Genomic DNA, 23,961 nt, shown 5'->3' on the forward strand with positions numbered 1-23,961 from the left:
GGGCCCGCGCTCTTAAATTCAGGCATTTTGTCCTGATGCCGTACTATGATCATGCAAGAAACCCCGCGCGTTGAGCCGTTGATGCACGCGGTGTGCGGCCCCTGTGTACCTGAAGTTGTGAGGTGTGCGGGTGCAAGTTCGGGCCACATACAGCCTTCCTACGGACTGTGGGCAAACGGCAGGTGCACTGTGGCCACACGCTCCTGCCCATGACGTTACCATTCTTGGCGAACACTGCCCGGTTGCAGCCTCCAAACTGCGGCTACATTGGTCTTTCCCCAGCACCCGCCGTCGCCACCAGCGCCACACCTCACACCTGAATAGCCGTGTCAATCCGCTGTCGGTATCTGCAGACTCAACCGCAGAACCACAAGCCTGAACTAAACCCGTCGTCCGCATTCTAGGTCCGAGTTATTTGCCGTTAAGGATCCCCCACCGCACTAGTCCCTTGGTGCCGATTTCCGCCCAATTAGTCCCGATCGGATCCAACAGCGATTCTTATAACGCTGAACCCACGCGCTGAACCCTTGTCATGGTCCCATGACGCAACCAAGCCAGCTCAAGTGCAACTCAGCGCGCTTGTGTGCTGCTGCTCTGCCGGGTGCCCAGACTACACAGAGACAGTTGGCTTGTGCACCATGCTCGCTGTGGGGGCGCTCATCACCCGCTAGGTCCTACTAGGCCAGCGCGGCTCTACTTGGCCTGCTTGGAGCCCGGCGTGAGGGCCGCCCACTGCACCAAGCGACTAGGGGCCTGGTGGCTCTTGATGACGCCCTCCCAGCCCGCCAGCTCCGACCGCAGCCCGGACAGCAGCGCCGACACGCCCGCCGCCAGGCCGCCACCGCCTGCCGCGCTCGCACTGCCACCACCGGCAAGCAGGTCCCTGCAAGAAGGTCGGGAAGCCACACGTTTCCAATCACGTGCCGCGAAGTGAGGCAGGCTGGTCAGGCCGGCAGCCCTACTTGACACGCACGGGGCATGGGCAGCCAGACACCCCACGCCCTGTTGTGGCGCCGGTGCGCCCCACCACCCACCTGATCTTGACGAGCGCGGCCGCCGCGGAGCCCTCCTCATGCTCCGGAGCCGACTGGGCCAGCGCCGTGACTTGCTCCAGGGGCCCCGCCAACGCAGCCAATGCGTCCACCACGCCCTGCATCGTGCCCACGGCGCAGTCGAAGTGCTCCTGCATGGAGGGGCGCCGGGTAGCGGACGAGCATGGGCACGGGGCGCGAACCGGCTCGTTTGGGATGCGTGCTGTGTGGGGTGCCGTGCGGAAGGTACAAGGCTGCACCGCATGCGGCGCGCCCAGTCGCAAATGCATTTAGTCCCTGCAGGCCCGATTGCTAAACAAGCCCAGCTGTTATGAACAGGCTCTGGATCCCACACACACACCTGGACGCTGCGGGTAGCAATGGAGCCAAGACCCTTGGTCGCCTGCAATGGTTACGACACGGAAACTGATGAAAGGAACAACAACGATGCATGACATTGAATGTACGGTACGTATGATCGGTGGGTGCGGGGACGCTGATGCGCCGCTCGCTCACAAGCCGCCACAGGTCAGGGCCTGTTCGTGTTGTTTAGCAGGCGCGCGCCTGCTGCCTCACCTGAGGTGCCAGCAGGCGGCGCAGCAGTGTGGCCGTCAGGGCGCCGCCGCTGCTGCGCACTTCCGCCAGCTGCGCAGCCAGGTCCGTTGCCGAGGACAGCCTGCCGGCATAAACACACAGCCAGGTAATTGAAAGCCGTGTCAGAGTTAGCAACAATACCATCAGACATCGTAAAAGCTTGCAAACATTTTGAACACGCAAGGCACCAGCAGCCCGCTGCAGACCGCCTACCTGAAGGCCGGCAGGCCGTGGCTCTTGGCGCTGGCGATTTGTCCGTTGTCGTTGGACAACAGCATGACTGGCAGGCAGCAGGCCGCGGCGGCGGCGGCGCCCTCGGCAGTGGGCTCAATGGCCCTGCGCGGTAAGGCATCACAAGCTTGTATACGGCATCACAAGCTGCAGATCGGCTCTCGTGCCCTGCCATTCCCTACCCTCCCCGCTGCCTCCCGCTTCCCGCTCCACCAAAGCAGCAGCCGCACTGGATTGACAAAGCGCATCGCACGGTTTAGCGTGGGCATGCGCAAGCACACATGCCCACGGCCCCCGTTCCCGCCTCCGTCCCCGGCCCGCTCCCCCCCCCCCGCCCGACCGCCCTGCCCCACCTGACCACCTCCCCCGCCCGACCCCCCTGCCCCACCTGACCACCTCGCCCTGGAAGAACAGCGCCACCTCCACAATCTTCATGTCCACCGCCTGGCCCCGGCTGGACACGGCGGCGCTGCGGCTGCCCGCCAGCCCCTCCCGCCCGCCCGCCTCCAGAGCCAGGCCCTCGCCCTCGTGGCTGCCCAGCAGCGTCAGGAAGTCGTAGCCTGCGGGCGTGTGTGTGTATGTTAAAGAGCACAAGGAAAACATGTGTGTGTGTGCGTGTGTGTTGTGTGTGCGTGTGTGTGTGTGTGTGTGTGTGTGTGGTTGAACAGCACAAGGAAGACAAAGCGCGAAGACACTGCATGCGATGCAGCAACGCGTGTGCCTGTGTGTGTGCCGTGTGTGTGCGTGTGCGTGTGTGTGTGTGTGTGTGTCTTGAGAACGGAACTGTGTTCACGGTGTGGGGTGTTGGACGCCAGGCATCAACGAAAGTACGCGCGCCACCCTCACGTACCCGCGGGGCCCGCCTGCTCCAGCCCGTCTCGCATGAAGCGGCGGATGGCCGAGCACGCGTCCATAGACGTCTGCGAGCACAGGCAGCGCGCCACCAGGGAGGTGAGCGTCGATTTGCGTCAGCCACGGCCGCGCTTTTGACGTGCAGGTGACAGTCACGGACGCATTTGCGAGCATTCTGATACACACCCAGCCACATTCACACCGGCGGCTCATCCGCCCTCGCTGCTGCCCGCCCACCTTGAGTCCGTCCAACTGCTTCATCACCGAGTCCGCCACCACGATAAACACCTGGGGGTCACGGGATGGGGGGGGGGGCGAGGTCAGTGCAGAGGACGTGGCAACGTACGCGAACAGGGAGGCGGGGAAGGGGTCACAGGCAGGACAGGCCGGTGCTAGCGGCGCCGGAAAAGCCGCCGTATCTGCGCACACACAACCCAGCCAGACAGCCAGCCAGCCCACCTTGCCAGCTAGCTTCCCACCGATCTGCTGCCGGGACCCCAACACGCATATACACAACCCACAGGGGACCCTGCTCCATTCATTCTCCTCCGCTACCCTTACTCCTACACCCGCACCTGCTCCTCCGGCGGCAGGCTGCGGCCGAAGCGCCCCTCGCCCGCCAGCTCCAGCAGCAGCCCCCAGTCCAGCGGCGGCGCCCGACCCGCCAGCTGCGACGCGTTGCCTCCCAGCATGGCCAGCAGCGCCGAGGTGTCCGGGAACAGCAGCAGCGGCCCGGCCCGGTACAGCTCGTCACCGGGCTGAGGCTCGGGCAGCACGGGCGGAGGCGGCGGCATGGCGGGCGCTGCCGGCGTGGCGGGCTTGGGCTGCGGGCGAGTTAGGTAAGGTGTGGGATGGGGTTGGGACGGCGGCAGCTTGGTGGGCGATTGAGGAAGGATAGGGTGAAGCGAATGGGCGCAGGCGGTGGCAAATTGAGGCAAGTGCAAAAAAGCAGGATGCAGGGACCACGCAGCGCAGACTGCACGGGGTGTAGCTTATACCTTGCTGGGAGGCGTGGGAGCCGGCGCCGCGGACGCCAGCGCGGGCTTGGGTGCAGGCGCTGAACTGGAGGCCGCGGCCGCGGCGGGCTCGGGCGCCCGCTCCCTACACGCGAAGCAAGGATCAAGTTGGTTCGAGGACCGCGTCTGTCCTGAACAGCATGCGAACCCCATCACCCTTCGCCGTCAAGGCCAGCAAACGCACGCCCAGCGTCTGCACCCGCCCCATCTCGCCCCGCTTGCAACCCTACACCACCGCCGCCGCCCTCTCACTGCAGCAGCCATACCTGTAAAAGCCCTTGACTGCCCGCAGCACGTCGGCCTCGCTGGGTGCCTGCTTCTGGCACGTGATCCACGGCAGCTGCACCGCCGCCGCCACGCCCCGCTGCAGCACCAGCTTCAAGTCGTGACCGGGCGCGAAGCCGCCGCCGCCGCCGCCGGAACTTCCGGCCGCGCCGGGCTGCACACGGCCCGTAGGCTTGCCCGTCGCCTCTATCTGCACAAGACGGGGTGGCGGTCGCACAGGGTGGGGCGGCAAGGATCGGACACGGACCGTATGGCCGCAGACTCCTCGAAAGGAGGCGTGAGGACAAAAACACGCAAAGACGCCACACCGTGCATGCACTGCAACCCCATGCACCCCTCCACACGCATGCCTACGCACGAATGTACCCGCGGGATGTCGGTGACGAGGCCGCGCGCCACCGCCTGCTCGTCCAGGCGCTCCCGCAGAAGGTCCACGTTGAGCATGTTCCACTCCAGCCGCAACCACAGCGGCCGCAGCCCCGCGGGCCGCTGAGCTGGCAGCGCGGCAGCCAGCGCGGCAGCGCCTGCGTGGGGAGGCGGCAGACGCCACACCGATCAACTACACACATTTACACACACATGCCGGCCGGTTTCGTTGTGTTAACACACACACACACACATTTTTAACGCGCGCGCACACACACACACACACACACACGCGCGCACACACACACACATACACACATGCCACGCGTGTGCTGTCACCGCGCCCGGTTGTCGCTGGCGAAACTTCCGCCTTTTCGCGCCGCCCTGCCCGCCCAGCCCCCACCCCCACCCCGCCAGGCCGCCACCCACCCTTGTCCCCGATGAAGTTGTGGGACAGGTGCAGCTCCTGAAGGGCCGGGTGCAGCAGCGCGCGAGCCACAGCCGCCGCGCCGACGTCCCCGATGCGGTTGTCGAAGAGCCACAACTTGGCCGGCACCAGTAGCGAGGCCGCCCGCTCCTGTCGTCATGGCGACAGGCGGCGTCACCGAGGGCGCGAGATGGATGTGTCGTGGCAAGGGCAAGGGCTAGGGGGCTCGCGCCCAGCTGACTAGGCTGCGGCCGCCCTCGTCTCCACCAGCACGTCCTGACCCCACCACACAGCACAGGCCACACCTGGTCCTGCAGCCGTGGCCGGCCCTTCATGACCCCACCCCACCGCAAGGAGCCCGTGCAAGGCTGCGCCGTGTCACCACTCCTGTTAACTGGGCTTGCCTGAACGGAACTTAAGGTTACTCCTAGCGCGCTCGACTGGCATTTCCGTGACTGGGTGGGCTTTCGGATGATGATGTCATTTCATTTGCTGGGCTCGGGCACATGACCACTCTGCCTGTGCTCCGCCAAGCTTGGTTTGGTTTACTTTGCGCTGCTACTTCCAACCCCCCCCTCACCTGGAACCAGTCCGCCACCATCTCCAGCTCCGTGTCGTTCAGCGACTGGCGCTCCAGCCGCACACTCACACGCAGCCGCCCGCACTCGTCCAGGCTGCGCAGCTGCCGCAGCAGCCCCAGGCTGATCGGCACACTGCCGACCGGCCGGGCGCCGGAGGCGGCGCCAGCAGCTGTAGATGCAGGCGGCGCCGGGGAGGCGGCAGCCGCAGCGCGGGCGATGGGAGCAGGAGGCGGCGGGGGCGGCGGCGTCGCGGCCCCAGCCGCCGGAGGCGGCGGCGGGATGAAGGACGGGAAGGCGGCGGCGGAGCCGCCGCCGCCGCGGCCGCCTGCGGCCGCCGCCAGGCGCGGCGGCGCCGGCCGGCCGCCGGCCTTGGCTGCGCTGCCGCTGCCGCCTGCTGCCGCGACGGCCGCCGGGGGTGTGGGGTCGCCCGGGTGCATGTCCTGCTCCTCCAGGTCGGCCAGGTAGGCCTCGGCGGACTCGTCGTACGAGCCGTCCTCATCCTCATCCTCATCCTCATCCTCATCCTCGTCCTCATCCTCATCCTCATCGTAGTCGTCGCGCTCCTCATCATAGTCGTCCAGGTAGGCTGCTGGCGGCGAGGGTCAGGAGGTCAAGGTAAGGGCACACGGGGGTCAGGAGGTTGAGACAAGGGTGAGGGCCAGAAGGTAAGGACTACGGTGAGGGCCCAGTCGTGAGGCATGCAGGGGTTCAGGGGGTCCGGCATAGTGGCATGCCTTCAGGCTGTGCGTGCGGCAAACCGGAACGGGAGCGGGGCGAGGGCAAGCGCGGTAGCCGCGTCAAGTGCACCCCGCAGTCGCACAGGCACCCTGCTATATGCCCAGCCCGCTCCAGTGCAGCAACGGCGCGCTCACCCTCGTCGTCGTCGTCGTCATCTTCACACGCGCCTCCTTCCTTCTCCAGCTCCTCCTCCATCAACTCCTCCTCATCCTCGTGCCCCTCCTCCTCCTCCAGCTCCTCCTCCTCCCCCTCCTGCTCCTCCTCCTGCTCCGCCTCCTCGTTATCAAGCGCGAACGGGTTGTGCGACACGGGCCCGGCCGCCGCCATCTCATCCTCCACAGCCGCCATGAGGCCGCGGTACTCCCCCGCACCAGCGTCCGCACCCGCACCCCCAGCCGCCGCCGCCGCCGCCGCCACGGGGCCCACCTCCGGCGACTCCGCGTCGGCCTCGCCGTCGGCGGCGCTCCCCCGACCACCGCCGTCCACACGCACGCTGCCGGTGTAGCTCCCGTTGGCGGCGGCGGAGCCCGGCGTGGCGAAGTTGCTGCTGGCGGCGGCGCCGCCGCCGCTGCCACCCAAGCCCATCTGCGCCTGCAGCATGGATACGAAGTCCAGCGCGCCGTCGGCGTCAGGGTTTGCGACGGCGCCGCCGGCTGCCAGCGGCGCCGCGGGCGGCGGCGGCGGCGGGATGAGGCCGGGCGCGGGGGCCCTGCCGGCGCCGCCGCTGCCGCCGCCAGCGGACTTGGCGATGGTGTCCAGGCCAGGTAGGCCGCTGCCAGTGAGCGTGGTGATAGGGTGCGCGCCAGTGGTGCCGGAAGGTGGCGGCGGTGGAGGGATGAAATTGGGAACCCGGCCGGAGGTGCTGTCTGCGCCAGCGCCAGAGCCGTTGCTTGGCGCCGCGGCGCTGGGCGTCTTGGCGGCGGCCGCCACTGCGCGCTGCAGCACAGGCTCCTCACCTGCGGCAGGCACCAGCAGCAGCAGGCAACACCAGTGACGCGAGCAACGGACAGCGCGACAGCCCATGGCAGATACGCACGCATGTGCACATCCGCCGCCGACACATACGCAGCTGGCCAGGTCAGGACCAGCATATTCATGCAGCCAGCTCAGCCCGTCAGCCATCGCCTCCCACGTCCCGCACACTGCTGGGGTGGGTTGCTGACCCGGCTACCGCAACAGCCGCCCTACCCCCGCACCGCTCCCACCCGCCCACCGCTCATGCACCGCACCCGCCCACCTGCCAGCAGCTGTCGCGCCCACACCTCCAGTCCCGCCAGGAAGGCCTTGCTGAAGCGCTGGCCGTTGGGCACCGACACCTGCGCAGTGCGCGACACGCCGGCACAAGCGTGTCAGCTCGGCCGCCGACTCGCCGCGGCAGCGGGGATCCACAGCCCTATGCCGCGCGGCGCGTCACCCCCTGGGCTTCTTAACCCACGCACGCAGTCAGCTAGCTCGCTAGTCCCCCCCCTCTTGGCAGCTTGCTCACACCCGGGCCGTCCGTCTCCGCTTCCCGCTCACGCCCGGCCGCTGCTCCGCACCTTCCACACGCCGTCGCTCTCCAGCTCGACGAACAGGTACTGGTTGGCCAGGCCGTAGATGGTGGGGGCTGCGGGGCCGCCCTTGTGCGCGGAACCACCGGCGCCCCGGCCCGCACTGCCGGGCGTCCGGCCTGCCGTGCGCCCGCCGGCAGCGCCACCGCGGCCGCCGCCCGACGGCGTAAAGCCGCCGCCGCTAAAGCCGCCGCCGCCGCTAAAGCCGCTGCCGCCGCTAAAACCGCCGCCGCCGCCGCTGAAGCCGCCGCCGCCACTGAGGCCGCCGCTGCCGCGACCATATGGGCTGGTGCCTAGCTGCGCTGCCCCCGCGCTGCGCCCTCCGCGGCCTCCGCGGCCGCCGCCGCCTTCCTCGCCTGCAAGCAAGTTACGTATCAGCAACCCCGTACAGACCTGCGCATCTGCCATGGATCCCTGCTACACCTCATAATGCTCCTGAACTGCCCGGCTCACCAGTGCGGGAAGGCCCACCGCGGCCTCCGCGGCCTCCGCCGCGGCCGCCCCTGCCGCCATCGTGTCCCCGAGGTGGCGAGGAGCCAGCAGGAAAGCCGGCATCGTCGCGAGCAGGTGCTGCAGCGTGCACAGGAAGGTACGAGCTTTATATAGGACAACTGGTGCTGGTACTGGTGATGGGTACAGCGGTAGATCGCTTCCTGCACACATGGCCGCCCAGTGCAGTATGCTGTTGGAGGGGCTTGCATACTGGTGCTGACGCGCATGGAGCGGCTGCCTGCGCATGAGCGACACCTATCCAGAACCAGGCACGGCAGCACCACCAAGCACGCCCCCATGGGGCTCGGGCACACACGATTACCCTCACGCGCTGCTTCCTTTCCCAGGACGCAAGTGCGCACCTCCTGTCCCTGCACGGCCACCACCACGGCCACCTCCACGCCCCCCGCGTCCGCCCCCACGCGATGTGCCTGAGCCACGGCCTGAGGCGTCAATATATGTAAACGCCTCGTGATTGCCCTTTCCGCGGCCCCGAGAACCGCGGCCTTGAGGCATGGTCGCGGGATCTCCCCGGCCCTACGGCCGCTGCCGGGCTATCACGTAGGTCAACAAGTGTTAAAATGTAAATTCAACCAGTGGTGGGCGTCAATCCGCAGCCTTCGTTGCTCGCGCCGGGTATCTAGTTGAAATTTGGAAAAAATGTTCCACGCTGGCTCTTCCTAAAACTCAGTTGGTTGGGGGATTTTAAGTGCGGGGGAACGTTGCTTGTTCTACTGCTGTTGTAGCTGGAGACGGGACCACTTTCCATGTCAGCACTAGGGTTTCGTTCATCATGCCGCACTGCACCACATCACTGACCCCCTGAGCCCTGAGGCCCCCTTCTAACCCGGTGTAGGGGTCAGCCGAATGAGCATACGGAACTGAAACCGGCCAATGAGCCATGAGTTTGCCTTCACCAAATGGCCTGACTCGAGCATCGTGCTCCATCTTAGTATCCGACTCCGCGCTGCCTGCACCTCTCATCCATCCAAGCATCCTGTTGCTGCTTAAGGGTCTGGGCATCAGCTGCACCCTACGGGACCTCGCCAACCTGCCTTGAACCCTGTCCCACCACACATCCATCCAAGCATCCATCCTTTTCCCCGCACTTCGATGGCATCCATGCGCAGCAGCTATTGCCCAGCCACTACCATTCACAGCCTTCAGGCCGTGACTACCCTACGGCACCTAAGCAGACCTAAGCCCGACCTGCCACCTAGTACTGCAAGGAGTTCCACCGCTGAACACCCAGCATAACGGTACCCTAAAGCTGCACGGAGGTCAAGCACAGGTGCCATAGCTGTCGGAGGAGCTCCGGCGTACATGACGATCCCATAAGCGAAAGTCAGCGAGAGGGATAACGGGGCTGGTGATTACACCAACACTTGATTGCATGCATTCACACTCGATGCAAAGCTTCGGAAGCCCGGCAGCGGGAACCATTCACCTGTACACCTGATCACGCATTCCACACACCCACTGCCACAGCGACTACCGTAGTAACGTGCACCATATCGTGGCTATGACCGCCTATGGACCAGGCGCCATCCACACCACCGCCTTTGCCCGGTTACTTGCTCTTCTGGGTGTGCTCGCGCAGCACGCTGACGACGCTCTTGAAGGCAAACCACTCGGGAATGTCATCGCCGCCACGCAGCATCTGGCGGAACTTGGTGCCGCTCAGCTTCTTCACGTGCAGACCCTGTATGGCATGGGGGGTTCCAGGCATGACTAGTTAGCAGACGCCAGGGCGCGGGGTTGCGAGCATCTCAAGTGAAGTAGAAGAGCGTGAGGGGAAAGGCGGCGGCGGAGGGGATACGTTGCAACATCATCATTGTCGCGCCGTTTCCGCTGCCCCGCCACAGCCACACGCACCTCCTTCTTGGCCACGTCCGCGGTCACGTAGCCCTGCTCCTCCGTGTACACGACATCGGCGGAGGGCACGGTCTGCATGCCCAGCTCCGCGGCATGCTCGGCGGCAAAGTTCTGGGCGTCGTAGATGCCATAGAAGTCCTCGCCTGCATTGCATCATCGTTGCGGTTGCATGCTGGTCAGGCGCGGCAGGTCTGATGTTCTGCCGGCAAAGTTGCACCCCCCCCCCCCGGTTACGACCCCGTGTGAAGGCGCCAACGCCCACCAGCTGCTCACCCGACAGACACGACTTGGAGCCGGCCATGTCACGGCCCACGATGAAGTGCGTGCAGCCGTAGTTCTTGCGGATGAGCATGTGCTGGATGGCCTCACGGGGGCCGGCCATGTGCATGGAGTAGGGCAGGTAGGCCCACTTGATGTTGGGGTTGTTGAGCTCCGCCTTCAGCACCTCGTAGGTGTGGTAGCGGACGATGCCGGGGATGTCGTCGTCCTGCGCCGAAGCCATGGCCAAGTTCAGAAGCGGGTGGCAGCAACGCGTCAAGGAACGCACGAGGCGCGGCGCTCATGAAACCCCATACGTAACCACATGCACCCGGCTCAGTTGCCCCGCGGCGTGCAGCAGCGCGCACCTGGGTGGGGCCGCAGGTGGGGTGCACCAGGCACACAGCGCCGGGGCGCACGTTGGGCGCGTGCAGCGCGCGGGTGAACAGCTCGTAGTGGGCGCGGTGCACGGGGTTGCGGCACTGGAACACCACCACGTCCTGCTTGGCGGGCAGCAGCGCGCGCACCTCCGCGGGCGTGGCGCAGGGGAACACGCTGTGTGCGTTGGGACAGGGCAGCAAGCTCCTTACCGCAGGTGCATGCGCGCAACCAACGTACGCACATGGCATCGATGCAACATCAACAAACATGGCAGCGCCCCCTGAACTGGCCCACGCCTAGCCGTCTACACCTAGGCCTGTAGGGCCCAACCACAAGTCCATGGCGTCTGGCTGCCTGACCCTGGCGCCTCACCGCTTGGGCAGCTCGAAGCCCCAGAGCTTGCCGCCGATGTAGAACTTCCCGCGCTCCTGGGCCACCATCTGCATGAACGTGACGGTTGTGCTTTTGGCTGAGGCGCCCATACATCACACCTCTTACAATGCCTGCCCTGTCCATGGGCAGAGCCCGCGTCAGCCGCCACGCGCCCCGCACCTGCACGCCGGGGTGCTCCAGGGAGGAGGTGCGGTAGCACTCCTTGACCTCGCGCGCCTTGTTGGGCACCCACTTGCTCTCCACCTCCAGCACACCCAGGTCCTGGCCGTTGTACTTGAGCAGCACCTGCGTGTGCAGGTGGTTGGCGGCCACACACCAGCCACAGCAGCACCGCCAACGCTTCATCTCACACGTGGACAGCACCCAGGGTAGTGAGCACGCAGGCAGGTGGCGGATTTGTCTAACAGTCTGTAACATGACTGCAAACAAGTGGCGCCTGTGCCTGCCAACCGCCGGCAGGCCATGCTGGCCATCACGGGGCCAGCAGGCCAAGTATGTCCCTTCTTGGTGTGCATCTGCCTCCAGCGATAGATCCCAGTGAAGACGCAGCTTCTGCACGTCAGTAGGTGCTTACACCACGACCTGGTGGCGCTGTGCAACTGGGCAAATGCACACGGTACTCACCCGGTCGCCCTCCTTCACCGCCTCGTTATTGGTGTCAAGCACAACCGGCAGACCAAATATGAGACCGGATCCCGGCAACCTGTGGGGTAAGCAGTGTTAAACATGAGCAAACAAAGGCATCCCCCGTAATGGCAGAGCTGGGGCCGGGCACTGAGGTGTGGACGCGACCCGTGTGCTACATCCTCCCCCCCCCAGCGGACGTCCCCGCCACCTTTCCTCCCCGCCACCAAACAGGGCCGCCCTGCTGGCCTCACCGCATGTTCTTTACGACGTGGTCATAGACATCCACATTCATGAATCCCGTCAGAGGCGAGAACCCGCCCACAGTGAGCAGCTCGACGTCGCAGGCGTTCCGGTCGCTACACTCCTGTTGGTGCTTACAAGACGCGATCAGCTCCTGCTGCTTCGCCGCATCCTTCACGAAAAGGTTCTTTAGCTCTCCTCCGTGAGGGAGGATGTGGCCCGTCGCATCCCTGTATGCGCGCCGCTGCGTGTAAGTGACATGCCGAAGATCGGCTGGCACGCACAACTCACGTTTGAAAAGGAACGCCAGTTGCAAATCCGCGAGAAGTCTGTGTCGTAGCCGCGGCAAAAAGAGTCTTGCCCAGCGCGCCCGAGAAGGCGCGCGGCAGCAGCTGTTGCAAGGAGCGATTCATTCTATCGTCCGAATGGAGGCTAGAATGCTAGGTTAAGCTATAAATTTTGAAGGCATAGCATACAATTTTGCACGGCCTGCGTGTTAAGCGTTTATGGACTGATGGCCTGGCCCATCCTCCAGGCACGCACCAGGTGATGGGATGGGACAGGTTGGCGTAAGCGTAGTGGTACACCTAGACCCCAACACAGTGGTATATCTACGCCCCAACATTTAGTTTGCGTGGTGTGTCGCGCGCAATCGTAAATAATGGACCGATTATTACAGAATTCCCCCCAGGCTGCCTGCCCCCCCCCCCCCCCGCGCCCCCCGAGGCTGCCCCCCCGACCCTAAACTGGACTTCATCCAACGTGGAGTGTGTCTCTTTCCCGCTTCGGACGTAACTACACAGTAGAACACCTGCCTTGCGCGCTATACCGACATTGTGTATTTGAGGACAGCGTGGGAAGACAGCGTTCGTGTTTGAGTGTGTGCCACCCGCCCAAGCTCTGCGTCGCTTCAGCGAGGTGCAGCGGCGGATGAGCGGCCCAGCCTATCCAAGCCAATCTCAGCTGCAACCAGCTTTGTATTGAATCTGAGGGCACGGCTGAGACCACTTCGCAGGTCCCTTCGGCCGCAGGCTGTGGGCATGGTGTGGATTCAGTCCAGGGTTCCAAGTGCTCATGACCGTACGTGATTGCCTGCCGTGTACATGGGTGCAGCGGCTGATGCAGAATGCTTACATATCAGCAGGCTGCTGGCTTGTGAGCACTCCACGCGTCGGACGGAACGCGGGCGTCGGCTCGCGCGCAGGGCATTCGAGGAAGGAGAAGAGGGAGAAGGGAGTGGAGGAGACCGGAACAGGGGTGAGCGGGCGTGCCTGACACGCCTTCCCCTAGTCTGTAAGTCGTGTCAGGAAGCCTTCACCGCCAGCGAATGTCCCTCTCATATGCTTTTAGTGCTGAAGCCGTCAGGTTTCGGGTCACGATTTGTTACCTATGACCGTGACCTATGACAGCTGTTGGGCAGTGCTCTTGGACCTGGGTGGTGCTTCATTGCCGCTGCGCTGCCGCTCAACGTAATCAGTTATGCCTGCAACTAATTAAGGACAGAGGGGGTCTCGGGCCAATCGCGGGATACCGCCCGCTGTATTTTGGCTCGCTCGCTGAATTTTAAACCCCAGTACACTCGCATCTATATGCTACTCTGTTTTTGTGCATTACAGCTACCTTACGGCCTCCATATACCCCCTATTATGTATGTCGAACGGGACTTCGGTTTCACGGTTTCCTTCTACAAAACTCGCTGTTATATTGAAGGCAGTTAACAAAGTTTTTTAAAGTGCAAGTGGCGTACAAAGAAAGCCTGGCTGGCTGGCAGAATGCGCAATATAGGGCCAACAGCCTTGGCTAGGTTGCGCGCGCGCGGGGACCTTGTTATCTTGATAATCGCAGGCGTCCTGTCGGTTCTGTGTGCGGGGCTGCTGGCCAGAGAGACGTGTGCAAATCCTAGTGGCCTTGGCATGCTCAGCCTCCTCAGGAGCTTTCCGTGCGACGCACCAGCCTCAGGTGCGTGTTGTGTACCATTCTTGCAGCCCGCTGGCCCACACACATTCCCCGCCAGCTTGCACGCGGCAGCCACCGCTCATGTTGCCCCTTCTCCTCCCGTCGGACAGAGCGGGCACTCTTCCTTGTTTCGCGCTCGCCCCTGGTGATTCTTGAGACCCTGGGTATACGTGGCGAGCATGCGTACTGGTAAGCGTAGACGTGCTTGGCTCCTGAACTTGCCACTTGTGTGTTACCAAGGTTGGGGGCGGGATGTGTACAGACTTGACCCATCCTACTTGGCACTTCTGAGGTGCTGCCGCCCACATTGTAAGGAAGCGTCTTTAGATTATGCATTGTATATGACAGCCGCGTTTGACTCGCGGCTCAGGGCCATTGGTATGGCGTTCCTGCTGCTGCGCGCGGCTAGCTACTTCGCCCTGCCGACGCCGTTATATCTGTCAGTGGCGGCACCACTCCTTACCTACGCCGCGCGTGCCTCGCCATTTATAAGTTGGTGCCTGGCCGGCCCGGGCGGGCCCGGCGGCATGGGGCTGTCAGCGACAAGCGGCATGGTGTTGTTCAGGATCAACCCGGTGCGTGCGCAGGGTAGCGCCTGTGGGCATTACTTTGGGTCGGGATGGATCCTCTGCCGCGCCGTGTTTTGACACGTGTCCACCTTATCTGCACCTCCATCAATGCTGTTTGCCTATTGCTGTTTGCCATTCCAGGTAGGGGACGCGTTTCTGGCGCTTTCCATCGAGGTAAGCACGTGCTTTCACGCCAACGCATGGGCTGACTGGCTGCAGCACCTGCTACCGCATCTGAACCCAGAGGACCAACAGGCGCCCTGCTCCCCACGCCACGTCCTGCCAGGGCCCCTTCCGTTCCTCTCTTCCCCCATCCCTGCAGCCGCTCTTTGCGCCGGCTGAGCTGGCGTTCAACGCCTTCACGCTTGCGGCCGTGTGGGCGCTCACGTCGTGGCACGGAGCCCAGTTCACACACCTGGGCGTGGCGCTGGTGCCGCAGCTGCTGCTGCGACTGGCGAGCATCACCGTCATCCACACGCTGGCGCGCTACCGCCGCGGGTGCGGGCGCGTGAACACGGCCTGTGCGGCCGCATACGGTGCCGTCGGCGCAAAGGAGGAAGGGCGCAGCAGTGATACGGTATCTGCGTCGTGCGTGGAGGACCGAAACGCCGACATGGGCAGGATGGAGGGTCTGGACGGCGAGGCGACGCTGAAGGGGTTGCCGGAGCTAGATGGTGCTGGTGGGTCTGTCAGCGTGTCGCGCCTGCCGTCCAACCAGCAGGCCGGGGCCAGCACCGCTGAGACCAGCAGGACGGGCGGCAGCGGCAGCCGCAGCCGCAACGCCGACATGTGCAAGGCCTGGCCCAGCACGCCTGAGGTTAGCCAGGTGCGGCACACCTACACTGCAGCCGCCGAAGTCGTGGCGGACGGCGACGCGGCACGGGGCCACACCTGCGCTGGCCCCTGCGATACCCACGCCGCCGCGTACTCCGCCTGCGCGAATGCGGATGTCAAGGCGAACCCGTTCCTGCCTGACCGGAAGCCCGCTCATCAGCTGCCCGACGGGCGGCCGCAGCAGCAGCCGCAGTACCCGGGGCTGCTGCTGGCTGGGCGGCCGCCCTCATACCGATCGGTCGTTCGGCGGCGCACCATGCGCATCAAGTTGCCGTTCGCCGAGCCGGAGCAGCTGAGCCCCGGCTTCACGGAGCGGCTGCAGGACGTGGCGGCGCAGCAAGGGGTGATGCTGGCGGGCGTGTACGTGCGACCAGGTGAGGTGACTCTGAAGGACGGGGTGGCAGGGGCCGGGCCGGTGGCATGCACATAGCGGCACCTGCGGCGGCGGCGGCGGCGGCGGCGGCTGGGCACTGCAGTGCTATGGTGCGATGCCCATTGGGTGTAGGAGACATGCGCTAGCGGGTTGCGGCCTTGCAGGGCCTGCCAGCCTGTTCATCTCCTAAGTTGGCCCCAAGACCGCTGACTGATAACCATCGATCGGCTGTGGTTGCCGCTGGTGCAGGCTGCATCGAGCTGCTTTTGGACCTGGAGGAGTGGAGCACCGGTAGCTGCACCAGCGACACCAGCGCCGCGACTAGCGCGGCCGGCACGGACTTCCTTAGCAGCGGGGGCAGCGATGGGGCGCCTGCTACGGAGCACGACCGGATGGCACTGGAGCAGGTGCTGATGGCGCTGCGGCTGCAGCTGCAGCTGCCTGCCGCAGCCGCTCCGCCGCAGGCCGTGGGGCAGGAGTGTGACGAGCAGGAGGAGGCAGCGGAGCAGGAGGAGGGCCTACAGTCGCTGCGGCGGCTCATGCGCGAGCAGCCAGTGCAAACAGACTATGTGGACCTGCAGGCGACGGAGGCGCAGGCGCAGCTGTCTGGCGGCCCCGCGCTGCCGGCGACGGTGCATTCGATGGAGCCGCGTGTGGCAGTGGCTGGCGTTCTGCCCTGGCCGTTGACGCTGAACCTGCGGCTTCTTGCGCCCGCTGCCAGCCTGGTCCCAGAGCTGGGTGCCCCCACGCAAGCCCTTGAGCTCGAGCTGCGCGCCGAGGCCCTGGTGCGGTGCCGTGGCGAGTACCTGCCCGCTCAGCTCCAGGGCCTGGAGCGTGCACGTGGCGGCAGCGGCGACCTGGGCACAGGCATGGCTGAGATGGACGCCGAGGTCCGGGTAGACACGGTTGCGCCGCCACCTGCTCCCGGCGTTCTGATGGTGCGTGTACACGTGGCGGGGCCCTTACTAAATAGGTGAAAGGTTGGATGGCGCGTACAGCCACGCGCAGGTGGGACTGAAACTGGTGGCTGCTGCTGCTGTTGGCACGTAATATGCACTAAGCCGCATGTGGACTGGTCACAAACGAACCACCCTGCTGCATGCATGCCCTAAAACCCATTCATCCCCCACAGGTGGAAGTCCGCTGCTGCGGCCGGCTCGGCACCTCCGCGCCGTTCCTGCTCCTACGCGACGCCGAGCTACTGCCGGACTTGCAGGCGGCAGTAGCTGGCCTGGCACCGCGCCCGGCCGACCTCAACGCGCTGCTGCTGGACGTGGCCACCTGGCTACAGCTCACCGTGGACACTGCGGAGGACCGCCGTCAGGGCACCACAGCATCAGCAGCGGCATCAGTAGCAGCGGCCGGCTGCGCTGCGCCCGGTCGCGAGGCGCTTGCAAGGCTGGGGGCCCACCTGTATGAGTATGCCTCGCTGCACGCCCTGCCCGCGCTGGCGGCATGCGTGCGGCGGGGCTCGGTTGCGACAGGGCTGCCGTTGCCCGCGCTGAGGGGCACGGGACCCGAGTCGCTGCAGTGGGCGGGCGAGTTGTTGCAGGTATCACACCAGCGACAGCTGCAGAAAATGCACCCGCAGGAGGAGGAGCTGCAGGGCGAGGGCCCACGCTCCGAGCCACCGGCACAGGAGCCGCAGCCGCAGAAGCTCGTCAAGCACCTGGATCCGGCGTCGGACCCGTGCACCTCGGCTTCCTTGGGCACGTCTGGCAGCCCGCCCCGGACTGAGGCTGACGCAGGCACTGGGCCTTCTGTCCATCAGCCCATGGCGCGGCTGCTGCGCCAGTCCCTGCTCCGCGCAGTGGGCTGCCAACGTGGTCCCGCGGCCGAGGAAGCTGCCTTTGCGGCGTACGCGGCGCCCCTGGTGTTTGCGCACATCTACGCAATGTAAGTGTCACCTCGTCACCGATACGCACTCACTACCGGTCAACCAGGCCTTCGCGCAAGGCGTTGCGGCCCCTCATCTGTTCTCGCGCTTTCGCCCTGATGCGCTTGCTTGTCGCTACCCGCCGCCCTGGCGCTCGCGCCACCCCGCGCAGCCAAGCCGTGGAGGCGCTGTCGCTGCTGGCACTGCTGTTCCGCGCGCGGCACGAACTGCTGAGCGCCGCCAACCTGACCAGCCTGTGCGGCTGCTTCGCGGGCACCCTGGCCTGCCTGTGCTGGCCGCTGCTGTCGCGCACCGCCTTCGTCCGCCTGGTCAACGGCCTCAAGGTGTGGGTGACGCGCCATGGCCATCGCATCGCCGGCATGCATGCGCAGGCACTGGGCCAGCTCCTGCCAGTGCCCGCAGCTCACCGCGCACATAGCCGTGCATGCCTTGCACATCCTGTGTTATGCAGCTTGTGCGACGCTGCCCCACGCCCACGCTTGTCCCACGCTGTGCCACAGGTCCCGCGCTACCTGCTGTACATGCTGGCCAAGGCCATGATCGGCTTCCTGCACTTCCCCGCGCCGCCCGGCATACACGTGCGTGCGCAGCTGGGTGCTGACGGCTGAGTTTTGAGGCAGCGCCGGATACAGGCAACACGACAGGCGGTCATTGACAGTTCGGGGGGTCGCATAGCGCACCTGCGCGGTCGTAACTGTGTCAAAGTGGACCTCGGCTGATGCACTTGTGTATCCTGCTCCTCACCCGCCCCGCAGGCCTACCAGCTGGGCCCTGCGATGCTCGTGATGGAGGGAGTGCTCCTGCCCGGCAGCAACCTGGTGCGTAGCGATCACCGTGAATGCCGTGTCCTGGTCAGGCCCCATGCATGCACACGGCTGTTCGCACACACAACGTTGCTTGCCCCGCATCCATAGCGCAGAGCCCCCCTTGTCATGCCTCTGATTGTCACTGGGAGTGATGTTAGCACCCACACACGCCCGCTCCACCGCCCTGTCCAAAATCGTTCTTATCGAACCCATCGCGCTTGCAAGTAACCATCACCGCGTGGCATCCTGGCATGCAGCTGCCATTCAGCACAGCGGCGCTCATCACGCTGGCCAAGTGGCCGCTGGGTGTGGCCATGATGCTGCGCTCGGAGGCCACCGACCACCTGCCCACGGCCGTGTGGCTGTGCGGGCGCATCGTGCTGCTGGCGCTCGCGACCACGGCCGCCTGCCACACGCAGATGCGCCTGAGCTTTGAGCTGCATCGCCAGCGGACGGCAGCGGCCAAGGCGCAGGCAGGGCTTGGGCAGGGTGCAGCGGGTGTGCCCTGTGGCGCACGGCGGCTGGAGTGCTGCAAGAAGGACCAGTGATAAATCAAGGGCAGTCCAACCATTCAGGGACACATGATACAAAGGGAATTTCGCGTATGTGCGTGCGAGATTATTATTGGCATGGAGCATCAAAGTGTGGGACTGGGCGCACGTCAACCGCACCTCAACGAGCTGACTGCTGCAATTTTGAAGTTTCCGGAGGGGCGGGGTGGAGACGATGTCTCCGCGGCTTGCACATATGCACCCATGGCTGCATCGTCACGCATCTACATCATGCCTCTTTGTATGTGACTAACAACAGGGCATTGCAGTGTCGGCATGAGGCATCGCCCATGTGCACGAAAAAGCATGTGCATATGCAAACATGGAAGGTGCTCACTGCCGTTTGCCGTCATTAGGCTAGGCGCGCTTGCGGAGTGCTGTGCCCCGTGTACAAGGTTGGTGCTCCTTGACTATTGCACACATTTTATACTGGATGGTGCGGCACATAGCAGCGGAGACAGTAGAGGTGTCGAGGTAGCGCGTCACCTAGGCTGGTAGGGAGTATGTGGGGCGTGCTGCAGTTACGACATTGTACATGGTTATCGGAGTGCGGGAAGCGAGGCAAGCGGGCAAGGTTGAAGCGGGACACCAAAGGCGACTGACATTACTAAGGGTCATAGCTTTGGCAGCGCTTGCCAGCTGCTTGGAATTTGTGGCCCGTTCCAATGAGCCGGGGACGTGGGCTTGACCGCTTGAGGCCACGGCGCCTTATAACTTGAGCCACGTCCTCTCCTCTCCTCAGAGCGTTTGGTGAGGTACCTGTAGATGCGCGCATCTGCAGCGCTTATGCGCCGTGATAGCTTGGTATTTATTGGTGCCGCCATGTTGGTGCGCGCAATCTCAAACACATGTATGGGTATAATGAAGCCACGCCTTGCGGCCTCTGCAACAGGCCCCATACTGCCGTATGTCATGCGCCATGGTCAAGGTGCCATGGTCAAGGCCGACACAGTAGGCAGGGGCAAGTGCAACCAGTGCTGCATGCCGTGTGCGTACAGTCCGGCATTCGATAAACCCTGAGGCAATACGCTGTCGCAGGAAATGGACAAACGTCCGTACCGTATGGTGAAGAGGGCTGAGTGGGCAGTGGGTGACGGTGGGTGATGGCAGAAATATGACGGTGCAGGCGGAGATAATTGCATCACACCGTCGCTCACATACCTCGCATTTACATTACGTTTAACGACTTGGCGACAAGCGCACTTCGAAGGCAAAAAGGCAACGACCGCATTCCCTCGTGGCACCCGGGCAGGGACCGCGGGCTGTAATCCTCACACTCTGCAATGGAGTTCCCAACAGCAGCCAACATGGCAACACGGGCCCTCGGAGTGCGAAGAAACGCCGGAGATGAGGCCGTTTGCATTCCATCAATCAACCTTCGGCGAACCCATCGAATCTTATTGTCCTGGCAGAAACATTCCGGAGCACGCGTCGACCCAATGGACGTTGGTTCGGATTCGGGGGCCCTGATGTGCGCTCCACGCCAAGCCTAAAGCCCATACCCACACCTCTAACGCATCAACGCGCAAGTGCTGAAGCACGTGATGCAGCAACCCTGGCATCACGCTTCGCTTAAGTTCTGGACAGGCGGTGCATCATCCACACCCGATACGAGCATTCCGTATGCTCGTGCTTTACTAAACCGTGTGCCGCATGCGCCGTCATTGCAGTACGCCTGTGCTATCTGTGACCTAGCAACATTGCAACCCTTAAGGCGGGACCATGCCATACAACCCTCCGCACATTGGATGCCATACCGATGAATAACGCCGAACGCACAAGCACGCGGGAAGAGCGTTTGCAGTGGTACTGCTCCCAAGTGCTGCGCGCAACCCAGAAAGGCAGGCGAGCACGCATGCCGCTTCACGCAACTGCACCACGTGCGTCAGCCTGTCGTGTCCCCACGTGACCTTGCAACGTATGCGGCACGTGACGAATCAGGCCGCACAGGCGGCGTCAGCAAAACCGCAATACCGTAGAAACATACAGCCCCAACCTGGTTTACATACCGCACTCATCCTCCGGAGCTCCGGAGCTCCTCAGCCGATACCCAACATATAGCGCATTCCAGCTGGCGGCCGAACCGCCTGCTTCTGCAAGCCCAGCTGTCATAGTGCAGACGTGTGCGCGCGCGCCCCGACTTCCGCGCCCTTACAGCGCGCCCGGGTTGGCCCCCAGCACGTGTCCCACCCCGAACGTGATGCCCATGGCCAGGCAGCCGCCCACCAGCACCTGTGGACAGCCCAGGCCAGCAGCATGGCGCAAGGCAAACCATGTTGTTACGTGTGCCGTCCACCCCCGCCTGTTCACAAGCATGCCTATGCCCCACCCTCGCCGCAACTCCGCCCGAAGCCCGACCATAGGCCTCCGCCCTGGAACCCGCACGCAGCCGTGCACCCACCCACCCATCGACCCGGCCAGGCCCAGGCACAAGCACGCACGCACCCGAATGGACCCGATGAGGGGCTTGGCACCGCCCAACACGGAGCCCATGAGGCCGAAGGCCAGCAGCCCCAGAGTGGCCGCCACCGCCACCACCGCCAGGCGGATGCGCGCGTCGGTGATGAAGGCGCCACCCAGCAGCGGTATCAGGGCGCCTGCGTGCGTGTGGAGTCGTCGTGCGTGGGCGTGAGTGGACAGAAGGAACAGCAGTTGGTGCCGGCTTGGGCATCGAGCACTGGAAAGTGTAGTCCAGCATGGGTGCCGCGTGGAGCAGGCTGCGTTCTTGCCCGTGTGTTCCTTGCGCTTCAAGTCACCTAGGCTCGCGTTACCCAGCCAGCCCGTGACACCCGTCCTCGCGCTAACCACCCGCTGACCCGCCGCCTACACACTAGCCGCCAGGCTGCAACCGACCCAACACCCGTCGCATGCCCCAGTGCCCACACACGCCCACACGCCCTCCCTCACCAGCAGTGAAGGCCAGAGCAGACACGCAGGCAGCCTGCAACGATATGGGCCAACCGCCGGGCAAGCTCAAGCCCATGCATGTGGCATGCGGCATTGGTGCGCCAGCAGTGCGACAGCGATGCCCTGAGCGAAGCCCAGTTCCCTGCACCGTCGCATGCCGGACAGCCCACATGGACCCACTGCAACTAAGACGCCCCCGCGCGCCCACGAGCACCCGCACGCCGCATCCGCTCCCGCAACCCCCACCCCAAGTTCCACCCATGCACCCTCACAAACACCTCCAGCCACACCTGCATCGGATTGGCCATCTCGTCCAGGTCGATGCCCAGCTCGTCACGTGCGCTGTCGAGTTGAAGCCATTTCGGGTTCACAGCAGTCGTGAGCATCCAGGGGCCACGAACAACACAGGAACCTGGCCTGGCCAAGCCTGACATGCGCATCAAGTCGTTTCGCGTCACGCCCTGTGCTTGGCTGCATACTCGCTCGAAACTCACAAAGGCCCAAACCCAGGCAAGTACGGCACTCACTGCGCGCGGATGACGTCCTTCTCCGTGAGCTGCTCCGCCACCTGCCGCGCCAGCTCGGGCGTGAGGCCGCGGCCAATGTAGATCTCAGTCAGCTCCTGCAGCTCATGGGCGCGGGCCGCGGGGCCCTTCAGCTGCTGCTGCCGCTCCTTCTCAATGTCCGCCTCCTCCGTGTCGCGCTGTGGGAAGGGCGCGCGAAGGGTGTGTCGCGTGTGAGGGCCATGTTGCGTTTGCGGGATAACTGAGGTGCGAGGTCGAGGGTGCAGAAGGGTACCGGAGAGGAGATGCCGCGGGGAAAAGGGCATGGGAGTTGCGAGGTGTCAGCAGCGTGGTGGCGGCGACGGCGTGTGGGGTGTGCATGACGCGGCGCGGCACACAGGCATGACACACAGGGATGACACCGCTGAGGCGGCCTGAGCGCCGCGGCCTGTGCCGCCTGGAGGCCAGGGCAACAGGGGGTTGCAAGACGCACATGTAACGCACCCATGTAACGCACCCACGTAACGCACCCATGCAACGCACCCAGGTTACGCACACATGCCGCACACACCTGCGATGCGACAGAGATGTACTCTCCCACAGCCATAGAGAGCGCCCCGGCGATCCAGGCCGCAATACCTGCGCGGCCGCGTTACAGAGATAGGCAGGAACGCTGTGCTAAGGCAAGCCAGCTGAGCCCTGTGACCGAGAGAAGCTAAGTCTTGCGTTGTAACAAACACGTTCTTCCCAGTGATGCAAGCGGCTCTGTGCGCGCCGGTACACACAGGGCCAGCGGACTGGCGCGGGACGCCCCGAGCAGCCAAGTCCGTGTCTCCCACCTGCCAGGCGCAGGGTGGTTAGCGACTCGCTGCCGCCGCCCACACCCAGCATCAGGGCGGCCACGCTAACCTGCGCACACACGGGGTGGCGGACTCGGAGTTATGTTGCGGGACACCAGGTATGGCGCAGAGGTTTCGCACGTCCGCCAACTCGAGTCGGTACGTTTGTTACTACTCCAATCATTCCGGCGTCTTAGGTTGTACCATGTTCCTCGTTGAAGCCACATCAGATACGGTCGCCCACCTCGCTTGCTGAAGGGGGTCTTGAGGCCGCCAAGTGGGACAGCCCGGTCCCGTGCAAAACCCGCTCTGGCCTCCGCCGCCCCGTCGAAAATTTCTTCTGCAAATACGCCCACCGATTCTCGCAACGTGTTTCATATTATTACTCACCAGTCCATCTGTCGCGCCGAGCACGAAGGCACGGAGCCAGGGCAGGCGGTGCGAGTAGTGCACATGCTCATCAGAGCCGGCGTGTGAGTGGATATCGTCGTCGTGATGATGGTGCGAATGAGAATGCGCGCCGTTGCCGCTGTGGCGCGGTGCAGGCGCGGCAGCACTTAGGAGTGGGGCCTCAACATCGTTGGAGGTTGCCATTTGGGCTTAAGATATATGTATGACTGTAGGCAAAACAATAGCAGACCCTAGAGAAAAGGATCAATATGTCGGAAATCACAACAGTGTGCGGCGCTTTCGTGTGGCGAGCTGTGGCCGTGCGTGCGCTCGGTCTGGCTGTCTGGCTTATGATTCTCAAGGCGGCGGCCTATATTAGTGCAAACCAATGCTCAAGTC

The 23,961-nt window shown here is 64.3% G+C and overlaps 4 protein-coding genes across 7 annotated transcripts; 1 reads left to right on the forward strand and 3 right to left on the reverse strand.

The window, feature by feature from the left end:
* Position 1: 1 nt before the first annotated feature.
* CHLRE_02g107400v5 (uncharacterized protein) lies at positions 2 to 8,867 on the reverse strand. Of its 3 annotated transcripts, XM_043059823.1 has the most exons (20): positions 8,526 to 8,867; positions 8,125 to 8,241; positions 7,660 to 8,027; positions 7,359 to 7,437; positions 6,256 to 7,077; positions 5,383 to 5,969; positions 5,108 to 5,170; positions 4,805 to 4,952; positions 4,376 to 4,533; positions 3,991 to 4,199; positions 3,707 to 3,809; positions 3,284 to 3,532; positions 2,946 to 2,996; positions 2,707 to 2,776; positions 2,245 to 2,416; positions 1,839 to 1,961; positions 1,608 to 1,707; positions 1,393 to 1,434; positions 1,035 to 1,183; positions 2 to 883 (listed from the first exon to the last, which is right to left on the reverse strand). In XM_043059823.1, exons 1-20 carry the CDS (start codon positions 8,677 to 8,679, stop codon positions 694 to 696), a joined length of 3,954 nt encoding a protein of 1,317 aa, XP_042927459.1. In that variant the 5' UTR covers positions 8,680 to 8,867; the 3' UTR covers positions 2 to 693. The 3 variants fall into 3 exon arrangements, with proteins under 3 accessions (XP_042927459.1, XP_042927457.1, XP_042927458.1); XM_043059825.1 differs by lacking the exon at positions 5,108 to 5,170; XM_043059824.1 differs by lacking the exon at positions 5,108 to 5,170 and having other exon boundaries at positions 5,383 to 5,972.
* A 74-nt stretch (positions 8,868 to 8,941) lies between these two features.
* On the reverse strand, positions 8,942 to 12,477 carry CHLRE_02g107450v5 (uncharacterized protein). The gene is made up of 9 exons (XM_001699684.2): positions 12,229 to 12,477; positions 11,949 to 12,167; positions 11,695 to 11,773; positions 11,230 to 11,355; positions 11,050 to 11,117; positions 10,665 to 10,851; positions 10,312 to 10,525; positions 10,039 to 10,181; positions 8,942 to 9,865 (listed from the first exon to the last, which is right to left on the reverse strand). The coding sequence occupies exons 1-9, from the start codon at positions 12,348 to 12,350 to the stop codon at positions 9,734 to 9,736; spliced, it is 1,290 nt and encodes a 429-aa protein (XP_001699736.1). The 5' UTR covers positions 12,351 to 12,477; the 3' UTR covers positions 8,942 to 9,733.
* A 1,040-nt stretch (positions 12,478 to 13,517) lies between these two features.
* Positions 13,518 to 20,069, forward strand: CHLRE_02g107500v5 (uncharacterized protein). The gene is made up of 11 exons (XM_001699908.2): positions 13,518 to 13,896; positions 14,004 to 14,082; positions 14,264 to 14,468; positions 14,604 to 14,636; positions 14,785 to 15,670; positions 15,919 to 16,607; positions 16,802 to 17,565; positions 17,718 to 17,889; positions 18,067 to 18,144; positions 18,322 to 18,384; positions 18,630 to 20,069. Exons 1-11 carry the CDS (start codon positions 13,851 to 13,853, stop codon positions 18,918 to 18,920), a joined length of 3,306 nt encoding a protein of 1,101 aa, XP_001699960.2. The 5' UTR covers positions 13,518 to 13,850; the 3' UTR covers positions 18,921 to 20,069.
* A 10-nt stretch (positions 20,070 to 20,079) lies between these two features.
* Positions 20,080 to 23,917, reverse strand: CHLRE_02g107550v5 (uncharacterized protein). 2 transcript variants are annotated; one of them, XM_001699683.2, is made up of 8 exons: positions 23,563 to 23,917; positions 23,173 to 23,242; positions 22,905 to 22,972; positions 22,358 to 22,533; positions 22,121 to 22,172; positions 21,831 to 21,864; positions 21,369 to 21,520; positions 20,080 to 21,155 (listed from the first exon to the last, which is right to left on the reverse strand). In XM_001699683.2, exons 1-8 carry the CDS (start codon positions 23,764 to 23,766, stop codon positions 21,075 to 21,077), a joined length of 837 nt encoding a protein of 278 aa, XP_001699735.1. In that variant the 5' UTR covers positions 23,767 to 23,917; the 3' UTR covers positions 20,080 to 21,074. The 2 variants fall into 2 exon arrangements, with proteins under 2 accessions (XP_001699735.1, XP_042927460.1); XM_043059826.1 differs by having other exon boundaries at positions 23,563 to 23,807.
* Positions 23,918 to 23,961: the final 44 nt, after the last annotated feature.

The sequence above is a fragment of the Chlamydomonas reinhardtii genome, chromosome 2 (assembly GCF_000002595.2).
Source record: "Chlamydomonas reinhardtii strain CC-503 cw92 mt+ chromosome 2, whole genome shotgun sequence".
NCBI classification, from domain to species: domain Eukaryota; kingdom Viridiplantae; phylum Chlorophyta; class Chlorophyceae; order Chlamydomonadales; family Chlamydomonadaceae; genus Chlamydomonas; species Chlamydomonas reinhardtii.

Excerpts from the sequence above, each read along its gene's own strand:
- CHLRE_02g107400v5 (XM_043059823.1), bottom strand. The coding sequence starts at position 8,679 with ATGCCTCAAGGCCGCGGTTCTCGGGGCCGCGGAAAGGGCAATCACGAG. Across the intron at positions 8,028-8,124 it reads CGGTGGGCCTTCCCGCACTG|GCGAGGAAGGCGGCGGCGGC; the intron begins GTGAGCCGGGCA and ends ACTTGCTTGCAG. Across the intron at positions 5,970-6,255 it reads TGACGACGACGACGACGAGG|CCTACCTGGACGACTATGAT; the intron begins GTGAGCGCGCCG and ends CGCCGCCAGCAG.
- CHLRE_02g107450v5 (XM_001699684.2), bottom strand. The coding sequence starts at position 12,350 with ATGAATCGCTCCTTGCAACAGCTGCTGCCGCGCGCCTTCTCGGGCGCG. Across the intron at positions 12,168-12,228 it reads ACTGGCGTTCCTTTTCAAAC|GGATGCGACGGGCCACATCC; the intron begins GTGAGTTGTGCG and ends GCGCGCATACAG. Across the intron at positions 10,852-11,049 it reads GGCTTCGAGCTGCCCAAGCG|CGTGTTCCCCTGCGCCACGC; the intron begins GTGAGGCGCCAG and ends CAACGCACACAG.
- CHLRE_02g107500v5 (XM_001699908.2), top strand. The coding sequence starts at position 13,851 with ATGCTCAGCCTCCTCAGGAGCTTTCCGTGCGACGCACCAGCCTCAG. Across the intron at positions 14,083-14,263 it reads CGTGGCGAGCATGCGTACTG|GGCCATTGGTATGGCGTTCC; the intron begins GTAAGCGTAGAC and ends CTCGCGGCTCAG. Across the intron at positions 18,385-18,629 it reads TCCTGCCCGGCAGCAACCTG|CTGCCATTCAGCACAGCGGC; the intron begins GTGCGTAGCGAT and ends CCTGGCATGCAG.
- CHLRE_02g107550v5 (XM_001699683.2), bottom strand. The coding sequence starts at position 23,766 with ATGGCAACCTCCAACGATGTTGAGGCCCCACTCCTAAGTGCTGCCGCG. Across the intron at positions 22,534-22,904 it reads ACATCTCTGTCGCATCGCAG|CGCGACACGGAGGAGGCGGA; the intron begins GTGTGTGCGGCA and ends CCCTTCCCACAG. Across the intron at positions 22,173-22,357 it reads AAGGACGTCATCCGCGCGCA|CGCACGTGACGAGCTGGGCA; the intron begins GTGAGTGCCGTA and ends TCAACTCGACAG.